Source organism: Bombina bombina, chromosome 3, assembly GCF_027579735.1.
Source record: "Bombina bombina isolate aBomBom1 chromosome 3, aBomBom1.pri, whole genome shotgun sequence".
Lineage (NCBI taxonomy): Eukaryota > Metazoa > Chordata > Amphibia > Anura > Bombinatoridae > Bombina > Bombina bombina.
The window spans coordinates 91698266-91719101 of record NC_069501.1 but is presented as its reverse complement, the minus strand read 5'-3'; the positions used below and the strand labels follow the sequence as shown (position 1 = coordinate 91719101).

The 20836-nt window shown below is 38.2% G+C and overlaps 1 protein-coding gene across 2 annotated transcripts in view; it reads left to right on the top strand.

Annotated features, from left to right (window-relative positions):
• The window catches only part of SH3BGR (SH3 domain binding glutamate rich protein), a 160199-nt gene that overhangs the window by 7863 nt on the left and 131500 nt on the right, over positions 1-20836 (top strand). For both annotated transcript variants that reach the window (XM_053705919.1, XM_053705918.1), the window contains exon 2: positions 18866-19051. In XM_053705919.1, the coding sequence (XP_053561894.1) occupies positions 18866-19051 (186 nt within the window). The remainder of the gene's footprint in view (positions 1-18865; positions 19052-20836) is intronic.

Sequence of the window (20836 nt, the reverse complement as noted above, 5' to 3'; positions counted from 1 at the left end):
GGTATCAAGAGAGCTGCTAGACACCCTCCGGTGTAAGTAAAAAGTTTATTACCTAACTTGAACAATTGATTTGCTTTTGACAAGTTCTTTTCTTGTCTCACGTATCCCCTTGCATTAGGATTAATGAGCAATGCTGGGGAAACACATCATAAATTGACTTTTTGAACTTTGAAGGATAATCCGTTCCCTATTTTAAGTATACTACACTGTTTTAACTTGGGCACTTGCTTTTATGGCAAGTTGATTGCATATTTTAATGGCCATTTGACTATATAGTCTTTTGTATCTAATTTTTGTTCTTTGTGTATTTTTGCTATAAGCTGTGTTTTTTTATTGTCTTAGTATTTTTAATATTTTAGGGTCCATTTTAATTTATGTTTATGAAATTCTGTGTACTAATTATGATTGTATGAGAGTAATATGTATGAATTGTGAACATTAAAATTGACATTTATTTTTAGCTATCCTATTTATATATAATTGGGATCATAACTCAAATAGCTATATAGTGATTAGTTTAGCTGTACTCAGCGCCACAGATTTTTTAGTATTGTTTGAGGGTCTACAGAGACTCCCAACAACCTAAACACTTCCCCCAATGATCTATTTATATAGCCCTTAAAGTTTTTTTTTTAAAATGTATAGATGTATAGTTTTGCTTATTTTTAAATAACATTGCTCTGATTTTCAGACTCCTAACCAAGCACCATAGTTTTATGAGAATACCGTCAGCTACCTTCTCCAGCTTGCTCCTGTTTGTGTAAAGGGTCTTTTCATATGCAAAAGAAGGGGGAGGGGCCGAGGGGGAGTGTCTTATTTCCCACTTGCAGTGGGCTTTCCAGCTACCTTTTCAACAGAGCTAAACTGAGAGTTTCTAAGTAAGTCTTTAAACAGTTTTATACTGGATTTTTATATCAGTATCTGTGCATCTTATTCTTTATAGTAGTGTCTATTATATGCAGTTATATGAAAATGAGTGTATACTGTCCCTTTAAGACTTCCAGGGAGTTACGGTACTTATATACTCAGCGCAAGGCTTACTGCGCCTGCTTATGTGTGGCAAGGTGAATATGGAGTAAAATTTCTCCATTCTGAGGGGCGTGTCCTAGCAGCGGCTGTGAGTAGTCACACATCTTTAGAGCTCTGGGCGATAATTTAATAATCCGCCGATTGTTAATATTATCCTACAGCTTTTATCCACAGTACGACTGGCTCAGTACTACAGCGTATCATTTGCCAAGAAACAAAATCAAATTGCTGTATTTGTGAACCTGGAGACGGATTTGGTGAACTGCTTGTGCAATGCCGTCCCCTGCAGATTTGCAGCCAATCAGCTGCTAGCAGGGGGTGTGAATCAACCCGGTCATATACGATCGGACGTATTGATGTCCACAGCCTCAGAGCAGGCGAACGACTTAAGGAGCAGCGGTCTCAAGACCGCTGCTTCTTAACTGTTGTTTCTGGCGAGCCTGAAGGCTCGCGTGAAAACAGGGGGTCATCAGGGGGCATTCAGCCCTTGATAAATCGGCCCCTAAGTGCCATTACATTATCTTGTTATCAAACATTTTTTGATTATGCAAATCTACTGTATTTACTGGTCCTTTCAATTATGCAATTTTTGAGTTGTGATGATATTGTGAGTCCCCCCCCCCCCAAGGGGTGCCTCATTATTATTTCTTGTTACTTTATATGTCTTGTATGATCACAATTTAAATTAAAATTTTCAGACATGTATATATACCTTTTTGCTATATACATTTTATTTGTTCATACTAATCAATAATTCTATTAGTATATGCTAGTGCGCCCCCTATAGGATTTCTTAAGCATGTTTGACATTAAAGGGACATGAAACCCAAATTTTTTCTTTCACGATTTAGAAAGAGCATGCAATTTTAAACAATTTTCTAATTTACTTCTATTATCTAATTTGTTTTATTTTCTTGATATTCTTTGCTGAAAAGCATATCTAGATAGGCTCAGTAGCGGCTGAGTGGTTCCTGCACATAGAAGCCTTGTGTGATTGGCTCACCCATGTGTATTGCTTTTTCTTCAACTAAGGATATCTTAAAAATGAAGCAAAATAAATAATAGAAGTAAATTGTAATGTTGTTTAAATGTGTATTCTCTATCTGAATCATGAAGATTTTTTGGGGGGTTTAGTGTCCCTTTAAAGCGATGGTGATTTTATTTTTTTATTTTTTTTGGGTGGTTGACAAATATGGTGTTAAAATGTTTCTGAAATGTTTTGCTTTAAAGAAAATTTCAATATTGTATATATATTTTATTTATAAAACTGCAACTTTGGAAAAAATAAATGGGTTTCTGCGTCACAATTATATTGTCTCTAATCTATTTGTAACAAGATTATAGGGCTTTCACATACTACAATAGATATAGCAACACTACAGAAACTAATACAATGTTGATAAGACAGGTACTTTTGAAAATAATTTCTGCCTGTGCAGGAGAGATAATGTTATTGTTACTTCGCATAATAAACTTTTTGTCTTTTTATAATGCATATAAAGTACGTGCATTAATATTGCAAACATTTCTTTTTCTGCCAAAATAGAAAGACACTGTACACTGGGTACATTGTTACACAATAGGTCTTGTGTGTATAATTTGATACACAAGTGAAGCGATCTGTATTTATTGAATATAAATAAAATGAATTGCTATGGTGTGTTTTTTGTTTGTTTTGTTTTTATGTGTCATATTTGTTTTATTTCTATTTAAATTTGCAAAATAAACAATGTAAAAGTGAACAAACTGATTTTTTTGATCATCAGCAGTTTATCAGTGCCATTAGTAGGCTGCACCATTAATTTCTTCCACTCATCCTCAAGGTCAAGGTTGTCCTCAAGATGGTAACACATTTACTGGCACACGGCTACCACCATACTGCTTGGTTTTGTAGTTCTTGATAAATTATTGTTCTTAGACTCCATGCTAAATATCAGCAATAAAGAACTAATTGTTCAAGTATATATTGTGGATTTCAATGAAAAAATAAAATAAAAAATAAGTTTAACGTTTCTTTAATGTCAATTTAAATTTTATAAAAAGTACCATGTGTACTCAATATCATTTTTTTCAGAAGATCATACCAACTTGGCCATACATTGATATAAACGTTCTTCACCTCTGCTCTGCTGGTTGTCTGTATGAGTTCAGTAACTCGGTGCTACACTAATGCACCAAAATATGTGCTGGAGTTGGTATTGAGATTTTCCAAAACTACCTTTCATTAGGGCTTAATGGTACGCGAAACCCAAAATGTTTATTTCATGATTAAGATAGAGCATACCATTTTAAACATCTTTCCAATTTAATTCTATTATCTAAATTGCTTTGTTTTCTTGGTATCCTTTGCTGAAAAGCATACCTAGGTAGGCACAGGAGCTGGGAGCTCGTTGCTCATTGGTGGCTGCAGATATATGCCTCTTTTGATTGGCTTATGTAGAGGTCCTCTGCATCTCCTCCCCTTTGTAGAGAATAGGTCCCTGTTATTCTGTAAACTACCTGGCATGCTTGTTGCCAAGTGGCATAGTTGCAAGGCACCAGAGATTCTTTATTGTTCTGTGCATGTTGGATTTTGCACATGCAATAATGCGTGATTGGGTATTACAGGTTGTTGGTTAAAATGCATTTGAACCAAATCAAAAATGTTTAACCAAAGCATTTTTAACATACTTGATACATAAATAGTGCACCCTGTACTTTCAATGGGAAGCGGTAGTAGCAAGCTAATTTTGCTTGTTGCTTTAGCGCTATTGCACAACAGGTATGAAGGGTTATCTCTTACTATTGTACATTCAAAAACATGGTAGGTCCAGAGAGAAAAACTTAACTCTACTTGAGAAGGATTTTTGTCCTTGGCCCCAAGTTATCAAGGTCTGTCAGACACCTGATACGACAGTGCGGATCAGGTCCGACAGACCTCGCTGATGGTGCAACGCCGCCCCCTGCAGACATGCAGCCAATAGGCCGCCAGCAGGGGTGTGTCAATCAACCCGATCGTACTCGATCGGGTTGATTTCCGGCGATGTCTGTCAGCCTGCTCAGAGCAGGCGGACAGGTTATGGAGCAGTGGTCTTTGTGACCGCTGCTTCATAACTGCTGTTTCTGGCGAGCCTGCAGGCTCGCCAGAAACACGGGGCATCAAGCTCCATTCTGAGCTTGATAAATATGCCCCCTTGTCTGCTTAGCGCCCAAGCATTATAGAACATGAGATTTAGGACAGGCTCTCATATAAATCTATTATCTAGATAGTATATAGTCATATAGGGGTTTAATAATAATGGGATTGTAATAACAGCCCAAAAATGCAAGCGGTATGGATTGTGCCCTATTTGTAATCTGGCCCTTAGACTAGGGTTTTTCAAACACACAGGAAAACAGCACTCATATGCAGGCAGGGAATCCAAGACTTGCCAAGTCTCAATATCAGCAGAACAAAGGTGATTCCATCTAAACTTAAAAGAAAGGACCTTTGTTATCTCCTTACAGGGTCCATAGGAATAAAATACAAAGGCAGTTCAGTATTTTAGCAGGCTGCCCAGTAAAATCTTCACAAACGTACTGGACACTTAAATGTCCATTTTTAAAAAAAAAAAAAAATCTATGGGTTTTAGTTATATACAAAAGGCCTCATATGCCTCATTGTATTACAAATATAGAGGAGAAAGAACTGAGTGACAGTCAAGGTGGTCAAATCAGTTCTTTGTATGTATGATGCAGCAGAGATAAAATGGTTGATTTGTATGTAACCTGCAGTAATGAGGTAAAAAGACTGCTCAATTGTGAAAAATGTACATGGTTGGAGCAACAATTTTATATTTTTGGGGGGCATTGTCTGACCTAAACTACCTTCGCATTCAGTCACCTTGAGTTTGTCTAGTATTTTTGTGGTGCACAGCTGGTAACCCTACCTAACACTAATTTTAGAGACCATCTAATAAAACATTAAAGCTACTCAGAAGATAGACTTTCTTGTCAGTAAACATTTGTTTTTACTATTATGAGCAAACCACAAGAGCGTCTCAGCAATATCAAAAATTACATATTCATAGTAATTTATCTTTTTACGGCTATTTAATTAATAAATTTAAAGAAGTAACTCAAGCAATGGGGTCTTTTTTATACATTAGAACAGGCAAGGCAGAATTGGCAGCTCAAGGGACACATGTGGCCCTCTGCACTCGTTTTTGTGGCCCCAGGGAAAAAGCGGAACTAAGGATGGGCACCATCATTTTTGTGGCCCCAGTAAAAAGAACTAAAATGAAGTGCTTTGTGGTGTCCACAACTCAGAAGAGCGTGTGGAAGGGAAAACAACAGGCAGAGAAGAGGGTAACCTGAAAGTTTACCTCAAACTAGGCTCTTGTAACTGGACATTTTTATATAATAATAAATATATTATTATTTGTTTAATAGCCATACATTTATATGTGGTCCTCAAGGCTTCTAAAATATTGACTTATGGCTCTTATGTGTCAGGAAGTTGGCTATGACTGCATTAGAAGATCCGTGCAAAGTGATTCACACAGGACTTCTGTATCTTCTGTATTGCTAAAAAATCCATGGCCCTAATTTATCAAGCGAACATGTCCATGCGGCTTAAGGGCTGCTGCCAGAATGTAACATTGCGGTTTGATATCCGCAACCTTTGAGGTCGCAGATAGATTAAGAAGCAGGAATCAGATTGGTGCTTTTAAAAGGCGCACGTAAAAAAAGCCACAATTAAATGTTCAGATAGAGCATCTGACATTGGACAACACTCCAATTTACTTCCATTATCTAATTTACCTGGCACTCTTGGCATCCTATGTTGTAAAGCATACGTAGGGAGCAGCAATACACTACTGGGAACTAGTTGCTGATTGGTGGCTGCAAATGTATGTTTTTTGTCATTGGCTTACCGCATGTGTTCAGCTGTTCAGCTAGCTCCCTGTAGTGCATTGTTGCTCCTTCAACAAAGGTTTACCAAGAGAATGAAGCAAATTTGATATAAGAAGTAAATTGGAAAGTTGTTAATCATGAAAGAAGCCGTTTGGGTTTCATGTCCCTTTAAAAGGACAGTCTACAATATCATTTTTATTGTTTTAAAAGATACATAATCCCTTTATTAACCATCCCCCAGTTTTGCATAACTAACACGGTTATATTAATATACTTTTTACCTCTGTGATTACCTTGTATCTAAGCATCTTCTGACAGCCCCCTGATCACATGACTGGGACTATTTATTATCTATTGACTTGCATTTAGTACTGTGTTGTGCTAAATCTTAAATAACTCCTTGGGTGTGAACACAATGTTATCTATATGGCCCACATGAACTAGCAGCCTCCTGTTGTGAAAAGCAAATAACAAAGCATGCAATAAGAGGCTGTCTATAGAAGCTTAGAAACAAGCAGAAATGTAAAGGTTTAAATGTTATTAAGTATATTAATATATAAATGTATGTTAGTTATGCAAAGCTGGGGAATGTGTAGTAAAGGCATTATCTATCTTTTTAAACAATAACAATTTTAGTGTACACTGTCCCTTTAACTTTTGGTTGCACCACAATGCACCACAATGACCCTGAGGCTGGGGGCTTTTGTAGAAATTGAGACACAACTATTCCAGTACATCAGAAAATACAATTTCACATTGGTTTCTACATTGCATAACCCTGGGTTAATAAGAAAGGATACATAGAAACATGGCTTCATGGGAAAAAATAAAGATCGATCTATTAAGCAAAATAAACAATCAAAATTAATATATCTTTTTTAATTTTGCATGAGTTTTTGATTTTTCTAATTCACAAGACTTTGCCTCTTGAAATCTGTTTTAAGTTGCTCTAATTTGCATATCTTGCCTATTAATGTTGCTTTTTAAAGTTTAAAGGGATAGAAAAGTCAAATTTGCATGATTCGGCATATACTTTTTAATCAAGCAGCTATTTCACATACAAAATCTCTCTCTCCCTCATACCCCCACTCAGGGGTCAAGTCAGACGGGAACGCATGGGAACGGAGTTCCTGCACTATTTTTGCAAGAGGAACGTCACTTCAATAAACAATGCTGCTGTTGGTGGGAGGAGCTGGACCACAGTCTGGTTAGAGGGATAGTGAGATCTTCTAGTAATGGACAGTAACACTTCCTACAATAAACTAAATCTAAGCCTGTCAGCGGTCCTGCTGTGTTATCAACCCTTTTATGAATATTATCTTTATTATCTTTTATTACACATGGTGCTTACATTTCTGTGCAGCTTGCTCTGGGGTTATATAGCTTCCCTCAGCAGAAATAGAACTATTGCACCTTAAGTGGGTGAGACTCCGTGACAGAGGAGACATCTGAGGCCCAAAGGCTATATATATATATATATATAAATTTTACAATATTAATTGTGAGGGAGGATGGAAGTCTTAGTGAGTTCCCACACTTTTTTGTAGGACTTGACCCCTGCTCCCACTGGAAGATTAATCAGTGCCATTGTCTCCTATTTACTTACTAATAGCATTTCTACAGACAAAATTTTTGTTACTCATATTTTCAGTATATCTGGGTGTATAACAGTCAAAAGTAGCTATTTCAAATAACAAATAAAAGTAAATATGCTGTCTGCAAACAATAAAATACATAATTAAAAAGAGAGAAGCGATCAACCTGGGAACAAACAATAGCATAATAGCTTGTTCTATGGCTAGTTACCAGCCTAGGAGCTGCCTCTTTTTGCAGAACGTGTGCCTCTCTCATTCAGGGAAGAATTGCCTGGTATTTCGGGACTCGACTGTACTGTCAGATTCAGTGACACCCTTAGCATTTGCGGGGCCGTGGGCAAGACAAATTTTCAGGACCCCACAGCCCAGTGCTCTTATTCCCCTCCCCCATATGGTCCACCCTCTCCCAACATTCGGGGTTACCTATAAAAATAATATATTACACCTCCTGATACCATAAACACTTCTTCATAAACTAATGCAGTATATACACTGCGCCTTCTCATACCCTATCCCCTGAAAATGTGCCCCCCCCCCCAAAGCACAGGGCCCTGGGTGGGTACCCCTCTTGCCCTGGTTGTTCCTTGAGTGGTAACTACCCATAGAACGGGCTATTACGCTATTGTTCATTCCCAGGTTGAGCGCTTCACTCTTTAAATTGAAACAATTAAATACACTCCAGCAGGTAAAATAGACCATTGGGAACACGTTAAAGGGGGAAAAAATTAGAGTACATTGTACAATTCTGGTTTAAAGGGGACATTTCAAAGATATATGCTCCCATAAAAGGTTGCATTACATAGTGGATAAAGTTTGCAGTGATCTTCTGTAATTTATTTTGCTATAGTTTAAATTTTTTAAAAAATTATTTTTCCCACTGCTGGAGTGCATTTTGTGTATCTCAGAATGCTGACCCTGCTACATGATGCACAGTGATTACTTGATCATTGCAGGAGCTCATTTATATCTGTCCCTAGCTGCCTATAGCAAATAAGATAAGGTAAGCACTCAAGAAGCTTTTCAAAGGGTATGCCCCAGGACTGCAAAACAATGCAAACTTTCCTAACAAAATGCTTTGAAAACATGTGCTGTGTATGTAGCTTTTTTTTTGAAGTTCAGTGATTAATTTCTGATGCATGTAAAATAAATTTAATCTTCCTTTAATAAAAGTTAGATATCTATTTCAAATCACACCTAAAATATGCAGCTTCACAGATTACAACACTGTTATCAGAAGGTTCATTTATTATTTTATCTATTTGTTTGGAAATTTAATTTTTTTTATTTATAACAAAATGATGTGAAGTTGTGTGAAAAGTCATATTTCCAATTCTGGTATCTTAAAGGGACACAAAACCCCAACATTTTCTTTCAGGATTCAGAGCATAGAATTTTAAACAAACTTCTAATTTACTTTTATCATCAAATTTTCTTTGTTCTTTTGGTATCTATTGTTGAAAACCAGGAACGAGAAAGCTCAGGAGCATGTGTCTGCAGCACTATACGGCAGCAGTTTTACAAGAATTTTACCCTTTTGCAAGAGCACTAGATGTGAGCAATATTTCCTGCCATGTAGGGCTCAGACAGCTACCTAGGTATCTCTTCAACAAAGAATACCATGGGAACAAAACTATTTTGATATCAGAAATAAATTTGATTTTTTTTAATGATATGCTCTTTCTAAATCACAAAATAAAAGTTTGGGGTTTCATATCAAATTTAACTAATTTGAATCACTGGCTCCTAATGGATGTGTATGCTATAGTTAAAGGGACATAACAAACAAAATGAGACTTTTATGATTCACATTTAGGACTGGTGTACAAATAAAGCACAATCAATAGCATAAGGTGCATTATCTTGCTCTCAGTCCCACACAAAGAATAACGCATAATCTGGTATTACAAGTGGAAGAATAAATATTGTAACCAAAGTATCTTAATGCACACCCTATACGTTTAATGGATAGCGCAGAGTGCTCTTATAGCATGCTCATTGCGCTCTTATTACATCCAGTGAGTTAACTGTTCCGTGCGATCACAAACCACAAATACAGCTTTAGAATTTAGTGTTTTTTTAGACGCGAAGCAAATGATTATCGCTTGCTAGTTTCCATAACAAGATATATGAAAATGGTATGGAAATAGAGGATTTAAGTTACATTTAGACTTCATTCTAAGGTGACAACATTTTAATAAAGTAAAATAAAAGTGGGGGCCAGTAGTTTATAACTTGCTCACATCATTATGACTTATGACTATTTGTCTATCTATATTTATAGCAGAATAAGAAAGATCAAACCTATTACTGTTTATATTAATGAACAGTGATCTGTAATATAAAGTTAATATCAATATAATGGTAATGATAATCCTGTACCCAATATCTCTAGCAACTTCTCTTATCTGCGGACTAGAAAATATTAATGTAAGTGGGATATGCAATAGGAATTTGCTTTCTTAATGTTAAATGATAAAGTAGCAAACACTGCAGACTCACATGAAGTCAACTTCCTAACAATAGTTTTGGGTACTTGTATTGCTCCCTATTTAGTAAAACACACAAACAAACAAAAAACATTAAAGGGATAGAAAGTCAAAACAGAAATGTGCATCCGTGCATTTAAATTTGAAACAATTCCCCCCCCCCCAATATACTTCCATTAGTAAAAATGCTTCTAGTAAAAGTTAGTACTGTTTGTGTGGCATACACACATATGCTATGTATGACTAGAGCATCAGGATTCAAAACCATGTCTGCTCAAAAAGCTGGCAATCATTGTGACAGTAAAGACTTACAGCATATGTGTGTATGTTATGGGAAAACCAGTACTAACTTTTACTAGGAGCATTTTTGCTATGGAAGTATATTGGAAAAATGATTTATTTACAAATGTAAATGTACCCATGCACATTTTAATTTAGAACTTTATATCCCTTTAAATAGGATTCAAACTCACAACCATTTCATTATTAGTCACAGGACTCAGTCACTAAACTACTCAAGCTGATCAGACGTTAAAGTGGATGTAAAGTTTGCGGAATGAGTGCCTGGTTTTTAAAAATCCTTTCACAAAGAAAAGGTAATTATTTTAACAAAACCAGTGAAATGTAAAGTTTGATGAATGAAAGTTCCCCTGTTTTTAATAGGATTATTAAAAACCGGGCACTGGTTCATCAAAATTTACATTCACTTTAAGCTTTTTTTTAAAATAAAGAATATTAGTACAAGTTTGGTTCTAAATGGGGGTTTATTCATTAGCATTATTAGCACATATTGCCAGTCTGGATTAGTGTTCCTCTTCACTATTAATAACAAGGTAGAAAAAGCTTCAGGAGGGGCAGTGGTATAGAGTTGCAATAAGTGTGTCAATTCCTCAAAACGTAGAGTGGTTAGAAACTGCTCTAGTATACTTATTTTATAAACTTATTTAAATGTGTTATAGCACCACCTTGTGTTTGTTTTTGAGTATAACATATACAATATTGTGCTTGTTAAAATCTAATCTACTACTTAAACAGTGGTTATTAGAGGGGCATTAATCATAAACCTAAATCCCCTATAAAATGTCTAGTTAAGCTAAAATATTGGTAAATCATTAATAAACCTTGGCAAATTGTACTTCCACGCTGCCACTGAGGGACTGAGATCTGAGTGTATCCTGATGTTATCATGAGATTGTTTGTGTATAGGGCAATGCTACAGTAAGCCTCAGATTTTACCTTAGACAAGGCTTCTGATTGGCCATTGCAAAAGAGACTAATAAATTGACCATTCTCTCTCTTTTTTTTTTATAATTTTTTATTGAGGCAAAAAGCATACAATAGTTCAAACTCAGATCAGAGCATTAATCACATATTATTACTATCTATATAGCTATAAAGAAAAAAGAAGTAGATTAAGTCATCATGGTATAAATAAGTTTCACATACTAAGTAGTTGTCAGGGTGCTGTAACCCTTATTGTAGTAGGATCTCAACTGCAGACTGTCACTTTAAGGTGTGAGAGTTTAATTGGATACCTTACAGTTCTATTGTACCAGTTATGGTAAGATACAGTTTGTCATAGAAATAGAATGGGTACCTTAGTAATAGGAGACGTGTCTGTGCTGCAGCTGCAGCGCTTCTGTTCAGCCTGTGTGCAGTTCTCAGAAACAGCTGACAGGGAGTCAGCGTAAGCCCTTCGTGAGCCGGGACTATCGTGCAGTAAGTGGAAGGCGGAACGGAGGTGTGTCGCTGGAGTCCTATCACAGAGAACGCTTGCTGGCAGGCTGCCCGGTACTAGAGTTGAGACGGAATTAGTTGTGAGCGGGTATGACCCGCGAACAGTATTTGTAATCCCTCTGCAGTGGAGTCGAAAAGCCGGTGAGTCTTTGTTAAGGGAGCAAGCCTCAGTAGGAAATACTTTAGTTAGCGGTTAAACCGCACAGATGATTGGATTCGAAGTGTTCACAACTTGCTTAACAGAGTAAGCGTAACTTATGTGGGAAACTTTATGCAAGTTGGAGAAATAAAGTCAGTGTTAAAGATTAACAAGCATGGAAGTAGCCAAGAGGTTCAGAATAGCGTCCTCTCACATGAGATTCAGGTAGTCTAAACAGATTAATCGGCAGGTGGAAGGGGGAGGAGCAAGAATAAATAAAATTGAGTTAAAGGTACAGGTACCATTCCTGACAGGTCCCCCCGTCAAAGGTGCTGCACCGCAGCAGTTACAGCAGGTTTATCCGGATGGAGTCTATGGAAACGGCCAATCAAACGTGAGGCGTTGATGTTGGATGAGGGTTCCCAAGAATCCTCATCATGAGAGTAGCCCTTCCAATGAACCAGGTATTGCAACACCCCTCGGGAGAGTCTGGAATCGAGTATGTCAGAAACTTCATAAACAGTCTCCTCCTGTAAGACAGGTGGGTTATCGGAAGAAACAGCCTGTTGCCGAGTGGGTACATAAGGTTTCAACAAAGAAACATGGAATGTGGGATGAACAGGGAGTTCCGTTGGTAGCATGAGGGTCACAGCGTTTTCATTAACGACTTTGATGACTTTGTAGGGACCAATGAAGAGATGGGAAAATTTCCGAGTAGGAGTTTTAAGCTTCAAGTGGCGAGTGGACAACCAAACTAGATCACCCACTTGATAGTTGGGTGGTGGGCGTCTCTTCTTATCAAAGTGAAATTTTTGCCGCTGCTGGGCTGCATGAACGTTCTCCTTGAGGAAGGTGAACACTTCAAGAAGTGAGTTAGTCGTGTCATCTACTACAGGTGAGGTAGTGTTGAGATGGGGATGAAGATGGAAGGTTGGATGATATCCGTAGTTGGCGTAGAACGGAGTACTCTTAGTAGAGCTGTTTAGTGTGTTATTATAGGCGAATTCCGCCATAGGCAAGTTGGTCATCCACTCATCCTGTTGATGGGAACAATAGCATCTAATGTATTGTTCAATCCACTGATTGACGCGTTCCGTCTGTCCGTTGGTTTGGGGATGGAACGCGGTGCTGTAGCGATGGTTTATATCGAGAACCTTACACAATTGTTTCCAGAACTTTGAAGTGAATTGGGATCCTCTATCGGATATTATAACGGATGGTAAGCCATGTATTCGGACTATATGTGAAAGAAATAACTTGGAGGTTTCTGCAGCGGTTGGTAGTTTTTTGTAAGGGATAAAGTGTGCCATTTTGGTTAGTACGTCCACAACTACCATGATCGTAGTCGACTGGTTTGATGCTGGTAAATCGACTATGAAGTCCATTCCTACTGTATGCCAGGGTCTGTCTGGAATAGGAGAAGGTTTTAACAAGCCATACGGTTTAGCCTTTTCCGTTTTCGATACAGCACATACATGACAACTCTTGATAAACTGGTCAACAGAATGTTGGATGTTAGGCCACCAATAGTTCCTCTTGACAAGTTCGGTCGTCTTAGTGATCCCTGGATGTCCTGCCAGAGGGGAATCATGATGGTCACGGAGTATGTCATCTCTTAAAGTAGGGGGTATGTAAATCCTTCCATGTACATGAGCTATACCCCTGGAGTCTATTTGTTGGTCCAAAGCTGGAAGAGAGGTATCTTTTTCTTGATGTGACTTTAAGGTTAAGGTGGAATTCCTTACTACTCCAATGAATTGATTGGGTGCGAGTATGGGTTGGACAGTTGATGGTTGGGTTGGACGAGGAAACTGTCTGGACAAAGAATCAGCCTTACCGTTTTTAGCTCCAGGTCGGTATGTGATGTGGAATTGGAATCTTGTGAAGAACAGACTCCAACGTACCTGACGTGCCGACAGGGCTTTACTTGATTGGAGATATTCAAGATTACGGTGATCTGTATATATAAGAATCGGGAAAGAAGCTCCCTCGAGTAGGTGTCTCCAGTGTTCCAGGGATGCCTTTATAACAAGAAGCTCTTTCTCCCCAATGGGATAGTTACGTTCAGGAGGAGTCATGAGTCTTGAATAAAATGCAACAGGGTGTATGGGATCTGTGGGGGATTTTCTTTGGGACAGTATGGCACCTAGGGCATAATCTGAGGCATCCACCTCCAAGATGAACTGTAGACCAGTGTCTGGAAATTGTAGAATGGGAGCGGATGTGAATGATTTCTTAAGGTTGTCAAAAGCCGTTTGAGCTTCTGGGTGCCATCGGAAAGGTGTGTGAGAGCCTGTGAGGGCACTGAGTGGTCTGGCTATATTGGAGAACCCTTTAATGAACTTCCTATAGAAGTTGGCGAATCCTAAAAACCTTTGTACATCTTTTTTGGAAGTGGGTATAGGCCAATTTTGTACAGCTTCTATTTTCCCCTCCTCCATTTGTACTCCGGATGAGGAAATCTTGTAGCCTAGAAAGGTGATTTCATGAGTATGAAAGGTACATTTTTCCAGCTTGGCATATAGTCGATGTGTTCTAAGGCGTTCTAGGACCCACCTTACATGCTTCTTGTGGTCTTGCAGGTTATCAGAGTAGATCAGGATGTCATCGAGGTAAATGACAAGGCACACGTCCAATAAATCCCTGAAAATATCATTAATGAAATATTGGAACGTGGCCGGGGCGTTGCAGAGCCCGAACGGCATCACCGTATACTCATAAAGCCCATAGCGGGTCCTAAATGCGGTGAGCCATTCATCGCCCTCCCTGATCCGTACAAGATTGTAGGCGCCCCTGAGGTCCAGTTTCGTGTAAATAGTTGCTTTACTTAACCGCTCAACAAGTTCAGGTATAAGTGGAAGTGGATATCTATTCTTCTTGGTCCTTCTGTTCAATTCTCTATAATCGATTATGGGCCTTAGAGACTTATCCTTATTCCTGACAAAGAACATACCTGCTCCAGCAGGAGAGGTAGAGGGTCTGATGAATCCTTTTTTTAGGTTCTCATCAAGGTATTCCTTAAGGTGTTCCAATTCAGGTTGAGATAGTGGGTATATGTGCCCATAGGGTATGGTAGATCCGGGTAGTAGATCGATAGGACAATCGTATATACGGTGGGGTGGTAGGTGTTCTGCTTGTTTCTTATTAAATACGTCCATATACTCAGCGTATTCATGGGGTATGGTACCTTGTGAGATGTGGAGGAGTTGTTGATGTGGGTAACAGGTGTTACGGCAGTACGTCGAATTTAAGTCAACTTGAAGTGTTTGCCAGGATATGGTGGGATGGTGTTTTTGCAACCATGAGAGACCCAATACCACAGAATATAGTGGTGAAGGAATGACGTCGAAAGTGATGTATTCGATATGACCATCACCCATAGTGACCTTAAGAGGAATGGTGTGATGGGTTACAGGACCAGAAGAAACATATGTACCATCAATAACACAAATAGAAACTGGGTTTGCTTTCAGAATTAGTGGTATTTTATTGTTATTTACAAGTGTTAAGTCAAGAAAATTGGAGTAAGCTCCTGAGTCGACAATTGCTTCAGCTTGTAGCACTTGCTGATCCCACTGTAAAGAGAGAGACATGGTACAGTAAGCTGCATTCAGGATCTTATTTGTCATGCAGTTATACACAATCTTTGGCTTACTTCTTTTCTGACGCTGTAGTAGTGGGCATTCTTTTACGAGATGAGTTGGAGATGCACAGTACATACAGAGATTCTTCTGTTGTCTTCTGTGCCTTTCTTCGAGCGTGAGAGGTCCTTTGGTAAACCCAATCTCCATAGGTGTGGAAGTATCCTTGGGTTGGGGTGCTGGGTAGTACCTTTGGGTACCATCTGTCTGCTGTCGTTCGGATCTTCTCTCGCGGAGTCTCCTATCTATCTGAATACTGAGTGTCATGAGATCCTCTAGGCCTCTTGGTAATTCGGTACGGGCTAGTTCATCTTTGAGGCTGTCTGAGAGTCCTAGGCGGTATTGGTTACGAAGAGCGATCTCACTCCACTCTGAATCCTTGGTATAGAGTTTGAACTCAGATAAATACTCCTCTACAGGACGTCTACCCTGTCTGAGTGATCGCATCTTTGCCTCAGCTGTCAGCTGTTTTTTGGTATCCTCATAAAGGGTGCTCATTGCAGAGAAAAAATCAGTGAGTGAACCCAAGATAGGGTCTTCGTTCTCTAGGAAGGTATCCGCCCATACCCTAGGTTCTCCAGAGAGGAAGGAAATAACAGACATGACCTTGAGTCTTTCTGTACTGTATGTCCTAGGCTTCATCTGGAACAGTAAATAGCAGGCGTTCTTGAACTGCCTGAATAGCTTTCTGTCTCCTGCAAACCGTTCAGGTAGACAGACCTGGGGTTCTGGGATGTTATCCCTAACGGCAGCTCTGAGCCTATCATTTTGTAATTGTAGCTCCCTCATTCCTTGAGAGAGTTGCTCAACCTGCTGAGATAAATTGTATACGACCGTAGGTAAGTCTGCTGGATCCATAGTGGGCCGATTAATATGTCAGGGTGCTGTAACCCTTATTGTAGTAGGATCTCAACTGCAGACTGTCACTTTAAGGTGTGAGAGTTTAATTGGATACCTTACAGTTCTATTGTACCAGTTATGGTAAGATACAGTTTGTCATAGAAATAGAATGGGTACCTTAGTAATAGGAGACGTGTCTGTGCTGCAGCTGCAGCGCTTCTGTTCAGCCTGTGTGCAGTTCTCAGAAACAGCTGACAGGGAGTCAGCGTAAGCCCTTCGTGAGCCGGGACTATCGTGCAGTAAGTGGAAGGCGGAACGGAGGTGTGTCGCTGGAGTCCTATCACAGAGAACGCTTGCTGGCAGGCTGCCCGGTACTAGAGTTGAGACGGAATTAGTTGTGAGCGGGTATGACCCGCGAACAGTATTTGTAATCCCTCTGCAGTGGAGTCGAAAAGCCGGTGAGTCTTTGTTAAGGGAGCAAGCCTCAGTAGGAAATACTTTAGTTAGCGGTTAAACCGCACAGATGATTGGATTCGAAGTGTTCACAACTTGCTTAACAGAGTAAGCGTAACTTATGTGGGAAACTTTATGCAAGTTGGAGAAATAAAGTCAGTGTTAAAGATTAACAAGCATGGAAGTAGCCAAGAGGTTCAGAATAGCGTCCTCTCACATGAGATTCAGGTAGTCTAAACAGATTAATCGGCAGGTGGAAGGGGGAGGAGCAAGAATAAATAAAATTGAGTTAAAGGTACAGGTACCATTCCTGACAGTAGTGCAACATTAAACCAAACAACATGTTGAGCTCGGCAAAATAAAGTGAGAGCCTCTATTTTAATCCTCCAACTTCTATGAGGGGACACTTTTAGACCCCATGAAACATGTGAATTATCCAGTTAAGAGGATATTTTAAGAAAAAGAGTAAATATTTGTTTCCCTCCTATGAATCAAGAGGTCGTTCTTGGACCTAAGATAATATATTCAACTCAAAGTAATGGAGGAGTTAGAGCAGGTCTAGGGGTCACTTATGGTCCTTGAAAATAATAGTAAAGACTTAGAATAATACATGCATAATAATAAGAAATATATATATTGTTACAATTGGCAAAGCAGATTATATGTTAAACCAAAGAGAGGATCCTAGTAATATAGGAGAGAAAAAAGGAGAATTAACATGAGGCTATGTAATTAATAGTTTGCTATGCATGGGGGCAATTACGATATAAACTGGAGTTGAGTAGTGGCAAATATATATAACAATTTGACAAATTCATATCAACAAAGGTAATCAAACACACATCCCAACTTTGAGTTGTCAATAACTTGAGGCTGACTAATTAAACTGTAATGTGTGAACATATATTCTGTTGCTTACAATTATCATTACATTTATGATATATGATATATCAGTTGGCGCTCTACAAATACCTGATAATAATAATAATAATAATAATAATAATGATATACATATTAGATGCTCAGCATCCCATAGAAGTCTGTAAGCCAAAACAAATCTATTGCTAGCTTCTTGTTTGGAGCATATTGAATGTGTATATTTAGGGAATATATGTTAGTCTACTCTTAAAAAAACAACAACCCTTCAATATATGCTGTCTCTAGTTACAGGAAATATACTAGTTATGGGTCCCCCCTCACTGCCCCGGCCGCAGACAGCCAAGCGGGCCCCCAATTATATTAACACAGACTGCAGATCAAAAGACTGCCAACACTTAATATTGTTAGTTAGGAGATTGTATTGTGTAGAGAAGAGGAAAAAAATAAATAAAGAAATACATTTAAAAAAAATAATCTCCATTATATTAGTAAAGAACATCTAAGAATGTTATTTCCTCTTACTTACATAACAAAATGACCATTTTCAATCTTTTTGAAACATGTTTAATTGCTGAAATATGCATTTTGTTGTTCTGCACACCTTTACAAATCTTAATATACTTACAAAAATGCTCCAGTTGAGCTTAAATTTATTCCATTAAAAGGTGACCCATTTAACACAAGGAATCATATCCATGATTTCTGTTTCTAGACAGAAATGTAACCAAACCATTTTTAAATGTATCTAAGGTATTGGCATTTACTACCTCCTCAGGTAATGAGTTCCACACTTTTATTGCTCTTACAGTGACAAAACGTTTCTTAAATAGCGACCTCTTGTCACAAACAATTTTCTTGTTATAAACAGAGCTTCTGCCATCTCTGTATATATGCCTTGAATATATTTATAAAAAGCAATTATACAGTAAGTATGATGGATGGAATGGAACTAAAATAATATATGGATGTGTTTTTTTTAAAAAAATGGCAAAATAAATAACTAATGTATATTGCAATGTTGTTTTATTTTCCTTAATCAATCATTTCACCAAAAAATTAAATATTGAGTTAAAGGTACCCAAAATTTGATATTCCAACTGTTTCTTCCATGTATTTTAAGATAAGAACTTAGAATAATAATATGAAGACTATTCTAAAATCATTGTTTTTATTTGGTTGCTTCACAAACAGATCAAAAAGAAGCAACAGGAAGTGGTTGGATTTTTGGAGGCCAACAGAATTGACTTTGAAGAAAAAGATATTGCATGTAATGATGATAATCGACAGTGGATGAGAGACAATGTTCCTGGGGAAATGAAGCCGAAAAATGGAATTCCCCTTCCTCCACAGATATTTAATGAGGAGCAATATTGCGGGGTAAATGTTAACACCAAGTAACAGAGTTTGATTGGTCGATAAAATTTGATATGTTTTTATATTGTATACAACATCCCTTGTTATATATTTTTATTGCTACTTATTTGAACACAACCTAGGAAGGGGATACGTTATAGTAGGAGCTTAATGACATCATTAACACAGAACACATATATTTATTTTAATTAGTAGTTATCTGGTACTGTAGCCAATTGAAACTGAGATTAATTGACAAGCTATGCCCACTTGTCGGCTGCATATGTGTTAATTGTAAAATAATGGAAGATACAGTATCTCACAAAAGTGAGTACACCCCTAACATTTTTGAAAATATTTTATTATATCTTTTCATGTGACAACACTGAAGAAATGATACTTTGCTACAATGTAAAGTAGTGAGTGTACAGCCTGTATAAGAGTGTAAATTTTATGTCCCCTCAAAATAACTCAACACACAGCCTTTAATGTCTAAACCATTGGCAACAAAAGTGAGTACACCCTTAAGTGGAAATGTCCAAATTGGGCAGCAGTGCTGGAATATAATGGTGGCCACACCAAATATTAAAACTTTGGGCCCAATTTGGACATTTCCACTTAAGGGTGGTACTCACTTTTGCTGCCAACGGTTTAGACATTAATGGCTGTGTGTTGAGTTATTTTGAGGGGACAGCAAATTTACACTCACTACTTTACATTGTAGCAAAGTGTCATTTCTTCAGTGTTGTCACATGAAAAGATATAATACAATACTTACAAAAATGTGAGAGGTGTACTCACATTTGTGAGATACTGTATATATAGAAAGAGTAAATGTTTAATAAATAGTTAGACAGTGTTCTTTTAAACAATATCGGCTAGATTACGAGTTTTGCGTTAGAGGCTATGCGGTGCTAACGAGCAGTTTTCTCTCACCGCTCACTTCCCTACAGCGCTGGTATTACAGGTTTTTACAAACCCGGCGTTAAAAGACAAAAAGTGAGCGTAGAGAACAATTTTGCTCCACACTTCACTTCAATACCAGCGCTGCTTAAATCAGCGGTGAGCTGGTCGTACGTGCTCGTGCCCAATTTCCCCAAAGGAATCAACAGGGAGAGCCGACTGAGAAAAAGTCTAACACCTGCCAAAAAGCAGCGTAAAGCTCAGTAATGCAGCCCCATTGATTCCTATGGGGAAATAAAATTTATGTATACACCTAACAACCTAACATGAACCCCGAGTCTAAACACCCCTAATGTTATACTTATTAACCCCTAATCTGCCGCCCCCGACATTGCCAACACCTACATTATACTTATTAACCCCTAATCTGCCGCTCCGGACATCGCCGCCACCTACATTATACTTATTAACTCCTAATCTGCTGCCCCCAAAATCTACATTATTTTTATTAACCCCTAATCTGCCGCCCCCGACATTGTCGCCACCTACCTACACTTATTAACCCCTAATCTACTGCTCCGGACATCGCCACCACTATAATAAACATATTAACCCCTAAACTGCCCCACTCCCGCCTCGCAAACATTAGTTTAAAATTATTAACCCCTAATCTGCCGTCCCTAACATCGCCGCCACCTACCTACATTTATTTACCCCTAATCTGCCACACCCTACGTCGCTGCCACAATACTAAATGTATTAACCCCTAAACCTAAGTCTAACCCTAACACCCCCTAACTTAAATATAATTTAAATAAATCTAAATAAAATTCCTATCATTAACTAAATAATTCCTATTTAAAACTAAATACTTACCAATAAAATAAACCCTAAAATAGCTACAAT